This window comes from Camelus dromedarius, chromosome 8 (assembly GCF_036321535.1).
Source record: "Camelus dromedarius isolate mCamDro1 chromosome 8, mCamDro1.pat, whole genome shotgun sequence".
NCBI classification, from domain to species: Eukaryota; Metazoa; Chordata; class Mammalia; order Artiodactyla; family Camelidae; genus Camelus; species Camelus dromedarius.
Genome location: NC_087443.1, coordinates 62054923 through 62070154, shown reverse-complemented (window position 1 = coordinate 62070154; position 15232 = coordinate 62054923). Strand labels below are relative to the sequence as shown.

Genomic DNA, 15232 nt, shown 5'->3' with positions numbered 1-15232 from the left:
TGCCTTGCACCAGAATCTACTTCGCTCGGTCATTGATGTTGAACTTGGCCATGATTTTCTTTAGTCAATAGAATGTCAGTAACCATAAATAGAGTAACCTTCTTGAGCTTAGCCTTTAGAGGACAGAGTATGCTGCTGGCCTCACTTGGAACTCTGTTATCCGCCACGAGAATCCCATGCCCTGGGTAGTGGCTGGTCTCACAACAATGACAATTTATGGAGCAGACCTGAACCAACGGCAGCCTGCATCCAAACCAGCCCAGGAAAGCCTGGTCAGTCCTGACTGAGCTCGACCAAATCACAGCCAACCTGAAGGCTCACAAGCAAAACACCAGTATCTATTGTTATAAACTATTTGTGTTTTTTTTTTCCCACGTAGCATTATTGCAGCAATAGTTGAATGATACCATAGATCAAGAAACTGCCCAAAGAGAGACGTCTCAGCCAGGGATGTAGCTTTGATGTATAAAAATACATTTATTTTCAACAATTTCAAAACCACTGTCTTTTTTTTTTTTTACAGTAGAAATATTCAAATGGAACAATAAAACCAAGAACAGTATATGTACATATACTGTATATATAGACATGACTCATGCATTTGTATTCCAGGGTTTAGTACAAGTATTGCAATTGTCTGCCCCATTTAACCCTTGAAATGAAAAAGCAGGATCTTTAAAACATTCCTAATTCTGATCTACACTGTGGCCAGACTTCTCCAGGTCACATCCTCTGGGTGTCTCACAGAGAAGGATGTGAACCATCTCCGACAGAAACGAACAGGTCCAAAATCCGGCCTTTCCTCCCATGTATATACAGGATATCATTTTTTGAAACAAGTGTGCTCAGGCTGAGCCTGAAAATAAAACAATGCTTACAGCATGGCTTAAAGCGACCCTCCTGAAAGGAACTGGCACGTGGAATGTGTGAAGGGGCTGGGATGCTGGAAAAGAGAAGGCTGGCTTTGAAAGCCACTCGCCCCAGATGCAAGAACTATCTTAAGGGAACTGAAGGCAGACATTTGACTTTAAGGAAGTTGTGTACATCTGACAAGCAAGAAGCACAGCTTTGCTAACATCAACTTTCACTAATATCATCAAAAGCTAGACCCCTATTTGGCCCGCAGGGTTTGCACGGTCTCATGACTCCACAAACACCACCTCTCTCCCTCTTCTCATTTCTCCTAGGCCGAGGGGCACTCATTGGGCTTAACTGAATACCCAAGGGACTTTTCTGAGCTAAAAAGAGCCCAAGAATTCCCCATAAGCATTCTACATTTCCATGGAATCCAACCAGAGAACAGAGTAAGTGTCATTTCTAGATCCATTGCCTGGCTTCTTTAGAGAAAACCATTTTTTTTCAGGCTGATAACTATCCTGAAATTCATCCCTTCAGAGGGGAAGCCTGGTTTCCCCACCTGAGTCTCCATGGGCATCGTCTCGCAACTTCTTCCATGTCACTGATGGGGTAAAAAGACCCCCATGTTCTCTGATGTCACTCTAGTCCTTCCTTTACCAGTTGTCCCAGAGAAGCCCTCCTCCCTCCCCCCTTTATATACAGAAGGAGAAACCAGTGATGGTGCAGACATAGAGATGCAAGAGTTAAGTGTGACAGACAACTGGAGGGCATCCAGAACCCAATGCCTCACGTCAAGCAGGCCTGGGGCTTGGTCAGCTCTGAGGGTGAGTGCATAAGCCAACAGACGCATCTTTTCTTTTTTTCAGTTTTCTTTTTTACTAAACATTAAATTATTTCTCAGGAAATAAAAAGCTATTTACACTGGAATTATATACAATAAGCCATCCACAGCCTCGCAATGGACATGCACGAGGCAGGGCCTCTTCCGTACAGATGTGCACGCTTTCTGCAGCTATGTTCACTCCCCACCAACCTACCTCTGGCAGATCTAACTGGGAAATGGTTTCTGTTTTAGGGGTGTGTGCTGGGTAGGAGGGGGCAGGCATTGGTGATGTTGGGTGGCGGTGGGCGGGGAATGGGAGGTTAGTGGAAAGCCAACCAACTTAAAAAAAAAAAAAGAGAGAGACTACAAGGAAAAAGCGGTTCCTGGCACTGTCAATGGCAGAATGAAGCAAGGAAGCCATGGGAAGAAGCACTCTTTACCCTCAGCACAAATACAGCCACGTATTCTTTTTGTCTCATTTTCATCAGCTAAGAATGCCTTTTCCTCCCAAAGCGAAGCCTCTGCCTGCTCTTTGGGAACGGGCCCTTGGTAAACAAAAGGTAAGAAAAGACATTTTCTTTTTTTTTTTTCTGTAATAAGAGTAACAGTGATCATCAAAAATAAAAAGTCAGAGAGATGGTTGACCACGTGGCTTGTTGGTCTTAAACACTAGTGCAGTTGGGGATCTCCTTTGTGCTCTCGCTGTTTGCAATGGTGGCAATGCCTCCTGCAGGGGAGAGAAGACAGAAGGAGATAAGGATGAACATGTCACAGGGGGCTGGACCTTCGTTTTATTTACTGCCAAAAACCAAGCCACCTGGTATTAATGTGCTTGATGTGAGTTTATGAAATAGGGCACCTGGGTAGTGTCTCCTCTCGGCTCACTGGCTTAGCTATGTTTAACGTTTGCCATCTCCCACACCAGCACGCCAGGTACAAGCGATCCCTGGCCCTCTTCTGCTCTACTGATCCCAACTGCAACAGCCAACAGATGTTGAGCACTCCAATGTGGCAGTGCCTGTGCTAATGACATACATCATTTCATGATCACAACAATCTTAGAAGCCAGGTACTATTATTCCCATTTCACAGATGAGGAATAGGAGGCACAGAGAGGTCCCAGAGCTAGTAGATGCGCAGAGCAAGAAAGAATCCAGGGCTATCTAGTGGCCGAGTCCCTACTCACAGGACTATTAATTAGGACGTATCATACTTTTGCTTTATAGGAAAAATAAAAAGGAAGTCCAACAGTAATGGACTGTTGGCCTCATCCTTCCCCCACTTGAACTCCAGAACTTTCTATCATGATCTTTTAAGAGAAAAAAGGTCTGCCAATTTCATGTGGTGAGAGGTGACGGACACGTTCTAATACATGATGATGTTGCTGCTGCCAATTGCTTTTTCCCACCCTCCAGTCTAGTCCTACCTGAAGGACAGGCCAAGTGGGCTGGCTGACCGAGTGTTTGGAGGCAGAGGACACAGGAGCGTGGTGATATCAGCACACGTACCTATAACCCGAGTGTCCAGCTCTTTGTCCAGCAGCTCCTCGGGCTCGGTGAAGTCACTGAGTGTGATTTTGGGGGCGTTTTCACTTTGGCTCACTGACCCAATCATCTCCTGTTCCTTGTCGTGTTGGACTTGAGCATAGATGTTAATCCAAGGGATTTTCCTACATGGGGCAGGAGCAAAATCAGATTACGATCACAGGGCAAGCCAAACTGGGGCAACTGGAAACCCTAGGTGATAAGGGGGAAGAAGAAGCTCTTTACAGGACAGGCTGATGTCAGGGAAAGGGGACGGCCACCCAGATACTGCTGCCATGAGGCCAATGAACACAAGGAGGAACCCAGATGCCCAGAGGAGATGCAAACCACAGAACTCCTCGAGGAATGCATCTTTTTCTGGGGCACCGTACCAGCAGGTAATAAACAGAAGGGCCATGCCACTGGCCAGACGTGCACAAAAATCCTGAAAGCCTCTACCCGTTAAGTTTATAAAGGAGGTGGACTTTGAGATTCGTAAGGTTGTTATCGTAGTGAAAAGACAGCTTTTTCTAAGTTTGCATCAATTTAATCAATTCACATGGATTTCCTTTATGAATAAATAGCCAAGAAAGGAAAGACTTACAGCCACCCATGGGCCAAGTAGCTTAAATACTTCCATAGTCAGTTTCCTCATCTGTTCAATCGGAATAACAATAGCTCTCTTTTAGGATTGTGGCGAGATCAAGGCAAGGGTTAAGAGAAGGTAAATAACTTCCTCCAAAGACACACAGGCAGTAGGTTTAAAAACAAAGCAGACAGACTTGAGGTTGGAGGAGCAGGCAAGTTCAGACTGAAATCTTCTTGGAGAATTCATCTCCTGACCCATTTCTGTTATCTCCTGACCCACTGTGTTCCAGCCTCTGTAGCCCCCTTTGAATTTTGTTTGTTGGTTTGTTTTTACTGAGTTATAGTCAGTTTACAATGTTGTGTCAATTTCTGGTGTACCGCACAATGCTTCAGTCATACATAAATATTCATTTTCATATTCTTTTTCACTGTGAGCTACTACAAGATATTGAATATATTTCCCTGTTCTATACAGTATAAACTCGTTTGTCTATTTTATATATACCAGTCAGTATCTACAAATCTCGCTCCTAGTTTATCCCTTCCCACCCCCCTCTCCCCTGGCAACCACAAGTCTGTATTCTGTCTGTGCTCCTTTGGATTTTTCTAATCCAGAATTTTTTTTCCAGGTTACTTTATTTTTAAAATAATTTTATTAACGTGTAGTTGATTCACAATGTTAGTTTCAGGTGTACAGCAAAGCGATATACATACATGCATATTTTTTCTTTTCAGTAATCCAGAACTTCTTAAATTCCAGTGTGCTTATGCGTTGCCAGGTTCTTGTTAAAAGGCATGTATGACTCTATAGGTCTGAACAGGATGGGTTGAAATTCTGCATTTCTGCCTAGTTTCTAGGTGGTACTGATACCTCTGGGGTGAGACCTAAACTTTGAGTTTCAAGATTCTAACACATCAGATTCGCACCCACCTTGGGGACTTTGAACCAACTGTTCCCTCTGTAATACACCTCCTTCTATTCTTCTCATGACAGTGTCCTGCTTGTCCTTCAGAATTTGGCTTACCTGTCACCTCTGAGAAGCCCTTCCTGACCACCCAACCTCTCCCGTTATAAATATGTAATTACGGGATGGTGTCTATGAAAGAAATGATAGGGTGCTGGTTTAGAGGGATGGAATAGGCACTGTGTGTGGACTTTTCTTTCTCTCCCACTAAAAGCCCCATTGCAAGGTCTGCTATACGTTTAACTTAGCACTGTACTTGGCACATGATTTATATGAAGTAAGTATGTGTTGAATAAATGAACAATGGCCTCAAAGCATGTACTCTTTCTATTTTCGTATGTTATGTTCTCAAGCAAAAAAACCCACACTTTTATCTTGGAATATTACAGGGAGAAGAGCCCTCTCTTACCTCATGAAATGAGGGGGAAGTTGGACGTGAAATCCAGACATTTTCATGAAGCTGATTACTGGCAGAGATGTTACTCAGACTTGAGACGTCTGATACCCACCCCAGTCCAGAACAGACTTTCTGTGCGTGTCTAAAGGGGAATTGCTCTGTTGCCCTAGTGCCCACCAGTGGTAGTTTCAAGCTTCTACACTCCCTTCCCCACTCCAGCCTGCAATGAGGTAGAATACGGGGCATTTAATAAGGTCTTCTTGTAGCTAATTTAGAAGGAAAGACCCCCAAACATGCTTAAAACATGGATAGTTTCGTCCTCTCCTTTACGTACAGTTTTCATGTTTTTAATGGTTGCTTTTCATCCATTAAAGAGGTGTCCTCCTGACTCCTACTGGTCTAAACCAGCTTAATATAATTTACAAGAACCTTAAATGAACAGATTCTATGTGAAGCGGCAAACCGCAGGCCCTCTAAATGTGTGTAATTAAAATTTCATGCTGGCCCTTACTTTCTGCTTCTCTAAAGAGAAATGCAGCCTAATGACTGAGATTTCTTCTAATCATAAAGGTACATATAACTCATGAACGTTGGGATTCACTGTAATATTTATTAGGCGCTGAGGGCAGTTGAAGCATTCCTGATCACACATGTCTGAGGACTTCCGAGCTGTAGCCAGAGGTCACGGCCTCCCCATTCCTGCTTTCTTAATGATACTTTTGAAGAATTAGATAAATTGGCCTTGATAAAGACTGTTCACTTTATTTCAGTCTCTGAAAACAGGCATTTTTAAAATATTTTAAATAGATGGTTGGAAAGCAATGGGTGTTATATCACAATTTGCAGCATTTATTTAATTTTTTTTTTCAAATTGCTTTTCATTTCTTAACACACCCACCTGCAGGACTGTAGAGACGATAAGCGAAGACTAAAGCTCACTTTTGCAGATAAGAAAGGTGGGAAATAAAGAGATTTAAAGACATGTCCTGCGCTATACATTCATATAAATTTTGAGAAGAGGAGTAAGATGGATCAATCCAAGCCACCAATATAAACTTCAGCTTTTATTGTTTGTTCCACCTATGATTAAGTGTTAGAAGCCCGTGGGAGGAAACCTGGAGGAAGCAAAGTAGGCTTCAGAGTCTGATGAAACCCTTACTGAAAAAAAGACTGGGAGAAGGATAAAAACTCTGAAGTGTTCTCAGATAACATGAAAAAATCAATTTAAAGTATAGAAAGAAGGTCTTTTTAGACAGAGTTTTCAGAACATAAAAGCCATCTCAGAATGATTTTTAATTATATGGCCTGAAACATCACAAAGCAGTAGTCACTATCCAAGAATGAGATCAAGTGTGGTCACTTAACAGAGAGAGAGAACAGAATTACCATGAGCCCCAAGTTCCTTTAAATAATTTTATCCTCCTTCCTCTGTTAAGTGACCACGTGGGACATTGGTAGTTTTCCACAGCACAAAGCAGGCATTCAGTAAATGTTCACTGAATAAATTAATGGCTCAATGAACTACTGCTAAAAATGGCAGAGAGAAAGTCTGGGGTCTGAAAACAGCATGGTCAGTGATCTGGAAACAGAAACAGACTGTCCCTTCCCTAGTCTGTTCTGTCCGACTATTTACCAGCCAGGTGCAGCTATTTAAATTTAAATGAATTAAAGTTAAATGAAGTTAAAAATTCAGTTCCTCCATCACATCAGTGGCTACTCTATTGGGCAGTATAGATGTGGAGTATTCTCAACATTGCAGAAAGTTCTGCTGGGCAGTAATGAAAGAAGCAAAGGGGACTCCAGGAATTATGGAAGAGAACCTGACCTTTACTTGTCAGCAAGCCAGGCATCCCCCACACAGCCATCACGGGAGTTCCAGGTGGTGAGGAGGGAAAGGAGACCAAAGAAATAAAGGAGGGTCCAAAATGAAGATGGACTACAGCACTGGAAGGAAATCTTCCAGAAAAGGTGACTAGAAAAGAAAAGGTAACGGATGACTGCTTACTCTTAACTCACTCTGCTGTTTACCCAGTTTGACTAGTGTCTGTTTCTTGTAGCCTTAGCTACATGATTTACTGGCAGGGAAAGGACTGGCTGATATCTGGGGGCTACAGAGGTAGAGTAATTCAGAGATGCCATTAACTGGCATTGATTTAAGTACTAAGCCTACACATTAAGAGATGCCTACATTAATAAGTTGACCATCTAGGTAGTTTAGCAATATTTACAAGAGAACAGAAAACTGTCTAAGTCACAGGATACATCTTGCCTTAATTTGGAGACACTTGACACAAACACCTCTTTGCAGGACTTCTATGGGCCCCTGTCCTCAGCAAGCATGGAGTTCTAGGAGCCAGACGGTGATAGATTTGGTTTAACTGATCATCAAGCCCCAGCAACTGTGAGGTTTCCCCACAGTCAAATCCTTGAATGAATCAAAGGGTGCTTTGTCTGTAACTGAAGTACATCCGTAAAGGAGTGTTGTTTGACCAGACTGCTTCAATACTGAGTCTTTGCTCTCTAATTGGATATGAAAGTTTTTTTCCTTCTTCAAAGGGAGCGTGGCAGATGGGTTGACACATCTGGATCCAACGAGACATGAATGCACATAGTGGTCTATAACTTGAGTAGGAAGGTAAACCTCACTCTGTCCTTCTAGTGCAGAGCGTTGAAGGTCCCCGCTGTTTTGGCTAATTCTGAGATATATATTGAGTAAAACTGGTGCTTTTATGCTCGAGAAATCCACAGTAGGAGAGCTGAGGGGGCTGGGAGGGAGGGGAGGTAGACTGAAGGACCTTTCCCACTGATCTCTTCCAAAATCTTAAAGCATTAACTTCGGCGTCTAGAAAAACTCCCAGGACCAAGTTACACTTTCAGAACTCACCTGACAATAATTCGTGATATTTTTACTTTACCCAGGCTTCCTATGAAACACACTTCTATGTCACTGATACCTGTTGAGCCTCCTATGTGCCACACAAGACACTTTTGGAAGACATGCTATTATTTACAGTAACTTAGCTTTGCTGATTTTTTTATTATGTACCAGGTATAGAGACTGTTACATTTAAAACATATAGCAAACCTATAAAGTGTTATTGTTTTCCCATTCTACGCATGAGAGCACGAAGGCGTAGAGAGGCAAATTCAAGGACCTAAGATTGCAAATGCTAAAAGTTAAAACTGAGTCTGTCTGATTTTAGAGTCCACACCCTTAACCAGCACACCTCTTGGCAGATGCATTAATTATTCAAATAATGGTACAGAATTATTGATTTCAATTTCATGTTTTAAATAAGTACCCTATTATATTACCCCTCCTATGGCTTTCAAAAATAATTTCTGAGTCCATGTGGGGTTTGGTTTTCCTGATCAATTTCCTTTCAGAAACAGGAAAAAGAGGAAAGAGGATAAAAAATGAGTATTTTTAGCATGCAAATTCAAACAGAGAAATTGAATAGCTGCAACACAAGATAAGAAAATGTGTGTGTGTGTGCATACAAGATTCCAGCTGCATTTTCTCTACTTAACCACCCTGAATGTGGGTTAAGCTGTAGAAAAAGATCTCCTAAACATTTGAGACCTTACTTTAGAAACTTAGGTGAGGTTTGAAAACCCCTTATGCTTCTCTTGAAGAGAATAAACTGATTTCATAGGCTACCCCTCATTTTCCTAACTCAACATAATCACAGACTGGATAGAGTTCAGATTCTTAAAGCCCATTTATTCCCTGACCCTAAGCCATTCCCGCTCCTCTCCGATGCCAAACAGAGCTTCAGGGAGAGTTAATTTCACCTATTTGGGATGAGTTTAGGAATGTTGCTTATATGACGAATTAGCTCCCATGAATCTAGCCCCATGATTAAAACAGACTGATAATACCACCTACCTTTTAAACTTGTAGATCAAAAACACAGCCAGGCCGACGAACACCACCGACAAGAGCATGAGCATGGCTGAGCTGCTGTGCCCAGTGCTGGAGTCCACCAGTGGAGCTAGGAGGAAAGAACAGACTTGCTCACTTGGAAGCTATTAGCAGGAGGGAGCATTCATTGCAGAAAGGAGGCCAGCTGATCTTCATCCTTATAACCAGCCTCCAATTGCCCTGTATGCTACCTGGGCACAGGAAGCTTGACTTCAGTGATGAGAATGGTATCCCCGATCACAGCTGCTTGGGGAAAACAACTTCCTCTGCTCTGCCTGGGGAAACGTGATGTTCTTGGTGTAAACGACACCCAGCTAAGGGGAACAGGACTAGGGCTCAAATGTGCTTTCTCTTAGACAGCTGGCATGCTTATCAACATGACTATAGGTGGCCAGTTGGGAACTTTGGGTTAAATACTGATGTAGTGTGTCGATCTCTTCCTCTTCACTGTTCTGATAAAACACTGCTGGATGGGCTCATTTGGAACCTCCACATCTGAAGTGTTTTATATTAATTAGAAACATTTAGTAAATAGGTGTTCCCAAAGAGCCAGTAATGGATGCCCAACGCACATGCCTTTCTTTTTATTCCTTTCACAAATCAACCACCCAGAGCTGGTTCCTTTTGCTACTTAGATTTACACATTATACATCAAAGAGAGTTTTAAGACCATTTTAAAGTTATTTGCTCTGGTCTCCCAGGCAAAGTTCATTGAATCAGAGAATTGTAGAAATTAAGAGAGCCTGAGGACTACCGAACAGAATCCCACCTGTTGTAGATAAAACACCTAATAAAGTTAAAGCCCAAAGAAATTGTAAGTTTTTCCTCAAGATTATCCAGGAATTCAATAGCAAAGTCACTTCTAAGAAAGTCTTCTTGCCATCTTAACAAGATGCCTCAAGAAAGGTGTGATTAATCTTTCTTTGCCATCACTACACAAAGCCACCTTCAGGCATTTATAGAGCAGTGTCTAGTAATTATCTCCTCCCTTTTCTCTCCAGAATATCAGATCACTGTACCCATCTCTCCCCACCCCACCAGACACCCCACCTTGCACTCACCTAATGTCAGCTGTGTGACATACACAATGACTTGAACCCCTGGCTTCAGCTCAAACTGGACCAAGTTTTGGTTTAGAGCATTAAACAGCGTCTCTACAATCTGGGGGGGAAAAAAAAGAGGGAGAGAGAGAGGCTGTGTGGGAAGAAATGATGTGTGACGCTCGTCCCTCATGGAGTAAGAAGCCAGGGTCAATAGGTGAAAAATAATCACGCGCAAAGGATGGAATGTTGCAAGATGTATCAATTCAGTTCTCCCAGCCCGGGGAGCCCTGTGAAGCCAAGGACGTAGCTGGTATCATTCGCTTATACTGGAGAGGAGAGTGAGACAGAAAGAGGTGTGTACAAAGTTACCTGGTGAATTAGAGTTGACAACAGACACAGACGTTTCATTCAAGTCCCAGTTGAGTGCCTTTTCAGCCAAGCCTGTGTGACTTATTGTAGAAAGACCTATTGTGGGTCCCAGTGAAAGAGAGTCAACCCACCATTAGTTCTTTAATCTGATCAAGCAATACACACAGGGTAGAGAGGCCCCTCCTGCCAGGATTAAAGCAGGAGTGTACACCCCAACCCACGCCTCTGCTGTTTCTCCTTTAGAGACAATGGGAGACAAACATCAGAGCAGAAGCTGCCTCCTTTTTATGGGATAATTTTTCCTCTTTACTTTTCCCCAGCAAGTCTCAGAACACATAACATCGATTTAATCACCGTGTAATTCCCACATGAAAGCTGAGGCAGACTGAGGCTGTTGTCCCTAACTCTTATCTCGCTGTACGCGCCTTAATATCACAGCTGCTATTCATCACCATAATTACCTATTTATCTAAATGGATGGATATGGTAGCTTCCAAATATAGTTCACACATGCCACTTGCTATTTCAGAATAAAGAGGTCTTGTAAAAGTGATGTATGCATCGGGAAGCTGAGTTTCTCTCTGGCCCATTTCAACACGCAGCCCTGCAGTGCAAAGATCCGCTTCATTTTCCAGAGAAACTGACCATGATGGCATCCACGCAGCTCTTGGAAGGACAGGCGGGGGAGGTGGGGATGGGGTGACAGCCAGGTGAGATGCAGAGGGAAGAGGAAGATGTCTGTGCGGTCATTAGCTCATATGGGAGCAAATGTGTTTGATTCCTGCAGTTTTTAGCAGCCTCCTTCTCACCTGTTTCTACTTCTCCTGACTGAGCATCACAGGAAGGCATGGAAAGGTGAAGCCAAGCCAAGCCAATAAGACCCCAGGAAAAGCAGGGAGTGAGAGAGGGAAAACCAGGAGACGCCACCACCTTCACTTTGAGGATAGTGTGCACATCACGAGAACTATACACCCATTTGGTAAGGACAGTAAATCACAATCCCTTAGGGGAACGCTGCTTCCTTAGTCAAAGCAAGATGAGGTAATCCATCTCTCTCAAAAGACATGTGTTTAAAAACAGTCCATTTTCTTCCTAGAAGCAGAACTTAGATTGACCAGGATCTTTAAAGATAGGAAGCACATTTTCCCAGAAATAGATAGGGAAACTCAAATTCCTCTCCCCCATCTCTCTTTCCCCAGGACAAGTCATTGGTTGAGACACGTGAACAAGTTGTGGGAATGCCAACTGTTGGAATAAATGATACCAGGGGTGCTTTTCTTTCCTGGGTTGCTGAATGCTCCAGTCTTTGTGCATTTGTCTTTATTCTGGGTAAGGCTGATCGTTCTCCAAAGCCTTGGGTGCTGGACAAAGCATGACAAGCTGATGGACCAATAGGAAAGGGCTTATCTCCCTTTCTGGCTGGAAATACTTTGTGTCCCCTTAGGAGGTGAGGGGCAGGCAAGTGTCCGTTCACTTACTTGCTCCAGGTCCCCTTCATTGCCTTTCCTCCTCTCCGTCAAGTTCTTGGGGGGAAGGATGAAGAGCTCTGCTGAAGTGGGGAGGCCAGGGAACACAGCGACTAGGATCTGGTCTTCCGGGACACTGGTTACCTGCAGAGATGTTCAGACCCAAGAGTGAGGTCCTGGAGGAGCCAGCCTTCTCCACGTCAATAACCAGAATATTGACTATATATTTTTCAAATGTAGCATTTTAGGCATAGATTCCAGTATACATCCAGGCTTGCTTTCTGTTTTCCCTAGACCTGCTAGGCAAAGAAGTCTTAGTTTCACTATCTCCTCTGCTCTTACATGTATTTTTACTAAAACTAAAATACTTCTACAAATGATTTTCAAAATAGTGTTTGCTGGCAACATGGGCAGAAGCTCCTCCTACATTTTCCATTTTTTTTTTACACTAGGAGGGCTTGAGCTTCTGGCTAAAACATCAACAGGCTGGCTGCAAAGGAAAAATAAGAAGTTGTAAACAAACACAGAAAAATGAGAATTTAAAAAAATGCAAAGCAGCTCTTGTCTTCACTTACTGAAGCAGGATTTTTCATTAAGTTAAAAGAGCTAATTCTGGCGAGGCTTCAGTTAAGAGGTTTCCTCAATTGTTGCAGGCAGCCCTACGAACTGATACAAATTGCCAATTTGTATTTCAAAAGACTTACTGTAAGGTCATAAAAATATTCAGACTCTTCATTCAGTAACTGTAACTTGGAGTGTTTGTCCGAAAGAAATGACCCAACGTATAGGAAAAGCCATAGGGAGGAAGAAACACAATATTTATGATACCAAAGAAATGGGAAAAGCTCAAATATTTTTTTTAAAAGTTAAGTAAGTAACAGTTATTCCACCATTAAGATGATAACTCATGCAGTGGGGCAACATGGAAAATCACTTAATAGCTGTATTTGGATCTGTCTCCTTGTATTTCTTTGGTTACAACTCTATAAAAATAAAAATGCAGACAAGTAAAAAACAAAACACTAAAAGTTAAGATGCTGAAATTGTAAATGAAGTTTTCTATTCCTGCGTGTTTAGTAAAAGGATTATATTGCTTTTTAATAAAAATGAAAAGAAAGCTTCTGTCTGAAGGCAAATTCTTTAAGAAAACAATACTCTGAGTTCTCCCCTGTAAAGAGCAGGACTGTTCTTTCCTATGTGTCTCCTGAAGGTCTTTTATCCAGAAAAACACCCCTTCTTCTGTCAGTTCAAATTATGTATGTATGTGTGTGTATTTGCTGAGCTCTGACTCCTGTTTGGAAATAGGCTTACAGATTGCAGTTGATGCTCAGGGACGTGATGAAGGAAAGAGAGAGCGTCCACTTGCAGAGAACTAGCCAGCAGCAGTCAGAAGCCTGAAAAGTTCTCCAAGGCGGGGAGGCATCCTGGTGGAATCCCAGAGGCCTTGCCCGACAACTCAGTTTCCTGCTGGGGGTCGTGGCCCTAAGTAGCTAGATGTCTCAGTGCCCAAGTGATGGGGCAAGATGGCCTTGTTCTAACCAGCCAGGGGAAGCAAGTACCAGAGACGAGACTGAGAAGCAAAATGCAGACAACCACCCAGTGGAGAAGAGGACTCGTCAGATGAGCCTATGAGTGCCGTGGCTGGTGTGACTCTGCATCCCAGGGAAGAGACGTCCCAGGGAGCATCACTCAGTTAGGCGGGACCTTGGAGCGCCATGTCTAGAGTCACTTAATCTCATCCAAAGGGACATATGAGTGAGATTTAAGGCCCAAGTATCAATGGAAAAGGTTGATTATTATTATTTATTAACATTATTAAAATTACTAAGTCATTTATCAAAAAGTGTGTATGTTTTAAATAAATACAATCACCCACATACAGCACAATCCTGACTGTTTCACAGTCAATGGCATACAAGATCAATTTCATTGTCATCCCCATCTACGAACAATCTCTTGTAAAAAGATCTGCGGTGAAGTTCTTCTTGTGGGCAGCTCCCCATAGGAATGCTCTTATTTCATTCTGTTTATTCTTCTTCCTTTCTGGCAGCTCCTTTGCCATGTCCCTCCATGGACCTTTCTCCTCTGCCTTGGGGAGCATCAGCTCCATCTCTGCCCTGCCCCCCACTCCCCCTTGGGGGGATCTAAGGACCTCCATGACCTCATCTCCCACATCTCTACCTCCAGTGGAAGCCTCACTCGATCTTCACATCCACATCCTCAACTCTCTTGGTTACCTTCACCCAACTGTTCCTCATGCGTTCCAAACTCACATAAAAGATCAAACCATTATTGTTCTCCCAAGCAGGTTTCTTCTACAGAGTCCCCCTATTTGATGAATGAATGGCAAGGAAAACCATCCCCTACCTACTCTTATAATCAGAAAGCTTTTCCCTCCCTGTCATCCACAGTACATTTTACTAGTCAGAAATTCTATTGCTCAACTTCCTAAGTAGTAAATCTCTCCTCTTCAGGATATACTTATGTCTGCTTCAGACAACTGCAGTAGTCTTGTACCTGGTCATCTTTTGTGAAATCCTCCCCCATCCTATTCACTTCCTGCCTCAAGAGCCCATCCTCTGGCCACAAGAATGGGTATTTGAAATATAAATCTATTGTCAGGACTTATTTACTTACAGAATAATAAAAATGTTTACACCTTCCAGAGCCTACAGGATGTATGTCAAATCCCTTTTGGCTTCTCAGAGCCTTCACAAGTTGCCCTAACCATCCCTGCTCGACGTGAGTCACACCTGCCCTTGTAACAGACAGACTGACTACACTAAACTGCCCATTTCCAAGTACACTGTGCTCTTCCAGTAGACATGGCTTTGCACATGCTGTTCATTCTACCTGAAAGACATCATCCTCTCTGTTATCTACTATTTATCCTTTAAAACAGAGTTCAAGTATCCCTTCCAAAGACCATTCTAATAGTCCACAAGTGTTAACTGAATCACAAATATGTGTTAAGCCTGCACTTCCCTGGACAGAATCACACTTCTCTCCATGCTCTGTTGAAATGTTGGCCATGCCTCTACCATAGAACCAGTCGCATATTAGACTTCTCTCTACAATTGAACTGTCCCTGTTTTAGTCATCATTATATAGTACCTAGGTCTGAGCAAAGGGTTATCAAAACCCTTTCAACCTTCTGTAAGGAAAATACGACCTTGGGCTAACTCTGTAACTCCAGAGTCCACTGGCATACTACTCTGCTTCCTGGCCTGCAGCCTTCCAATGGCCACATACAGTGGGTCAATGGGAGTCTTGGA

General features: G+C 42.9%; 1 protein-coding gene across 1 annotated transcript in view; it reads right to left on the bottom strand.

Annotated features, from left to right (window-relative positions):
• Positions 1 to 560: 560 nt before the first annotated feature.
• The window catches only part of SORCS3 (sortilin related VPS10 domain containing receptor 3), a 564832-nt gene continuing 550160 nt past the window's right edge, over positions 561 to 15232 (bottom strand). The window contains exons 23-27 of the mRNA XM_010987110.3: positions 11970 to 12101; positions 10141 to 10240; positions 9044 to 9149; positions 3190 to 3350; positions 561 to 2408 (exon numbers count right to left, since the gene is read on the bottom strand). Coding sequence (XP_010985412.3) covers positions 2344 to 2408; positions 3190 to 3350; positions 9044 to 9149; positions 10141 to 10240; positions 11970 to 12101 — 564 coding nt within the window. The 3' untranslated portion in view covers positions 561 to 2343. The remainder of the gene's footprint in view (positions 2409 to 3189; positions 3351 to 9043; positions 9150 to 10140; positions 10241 to 11969; positions 12102 to 15232) is intronic.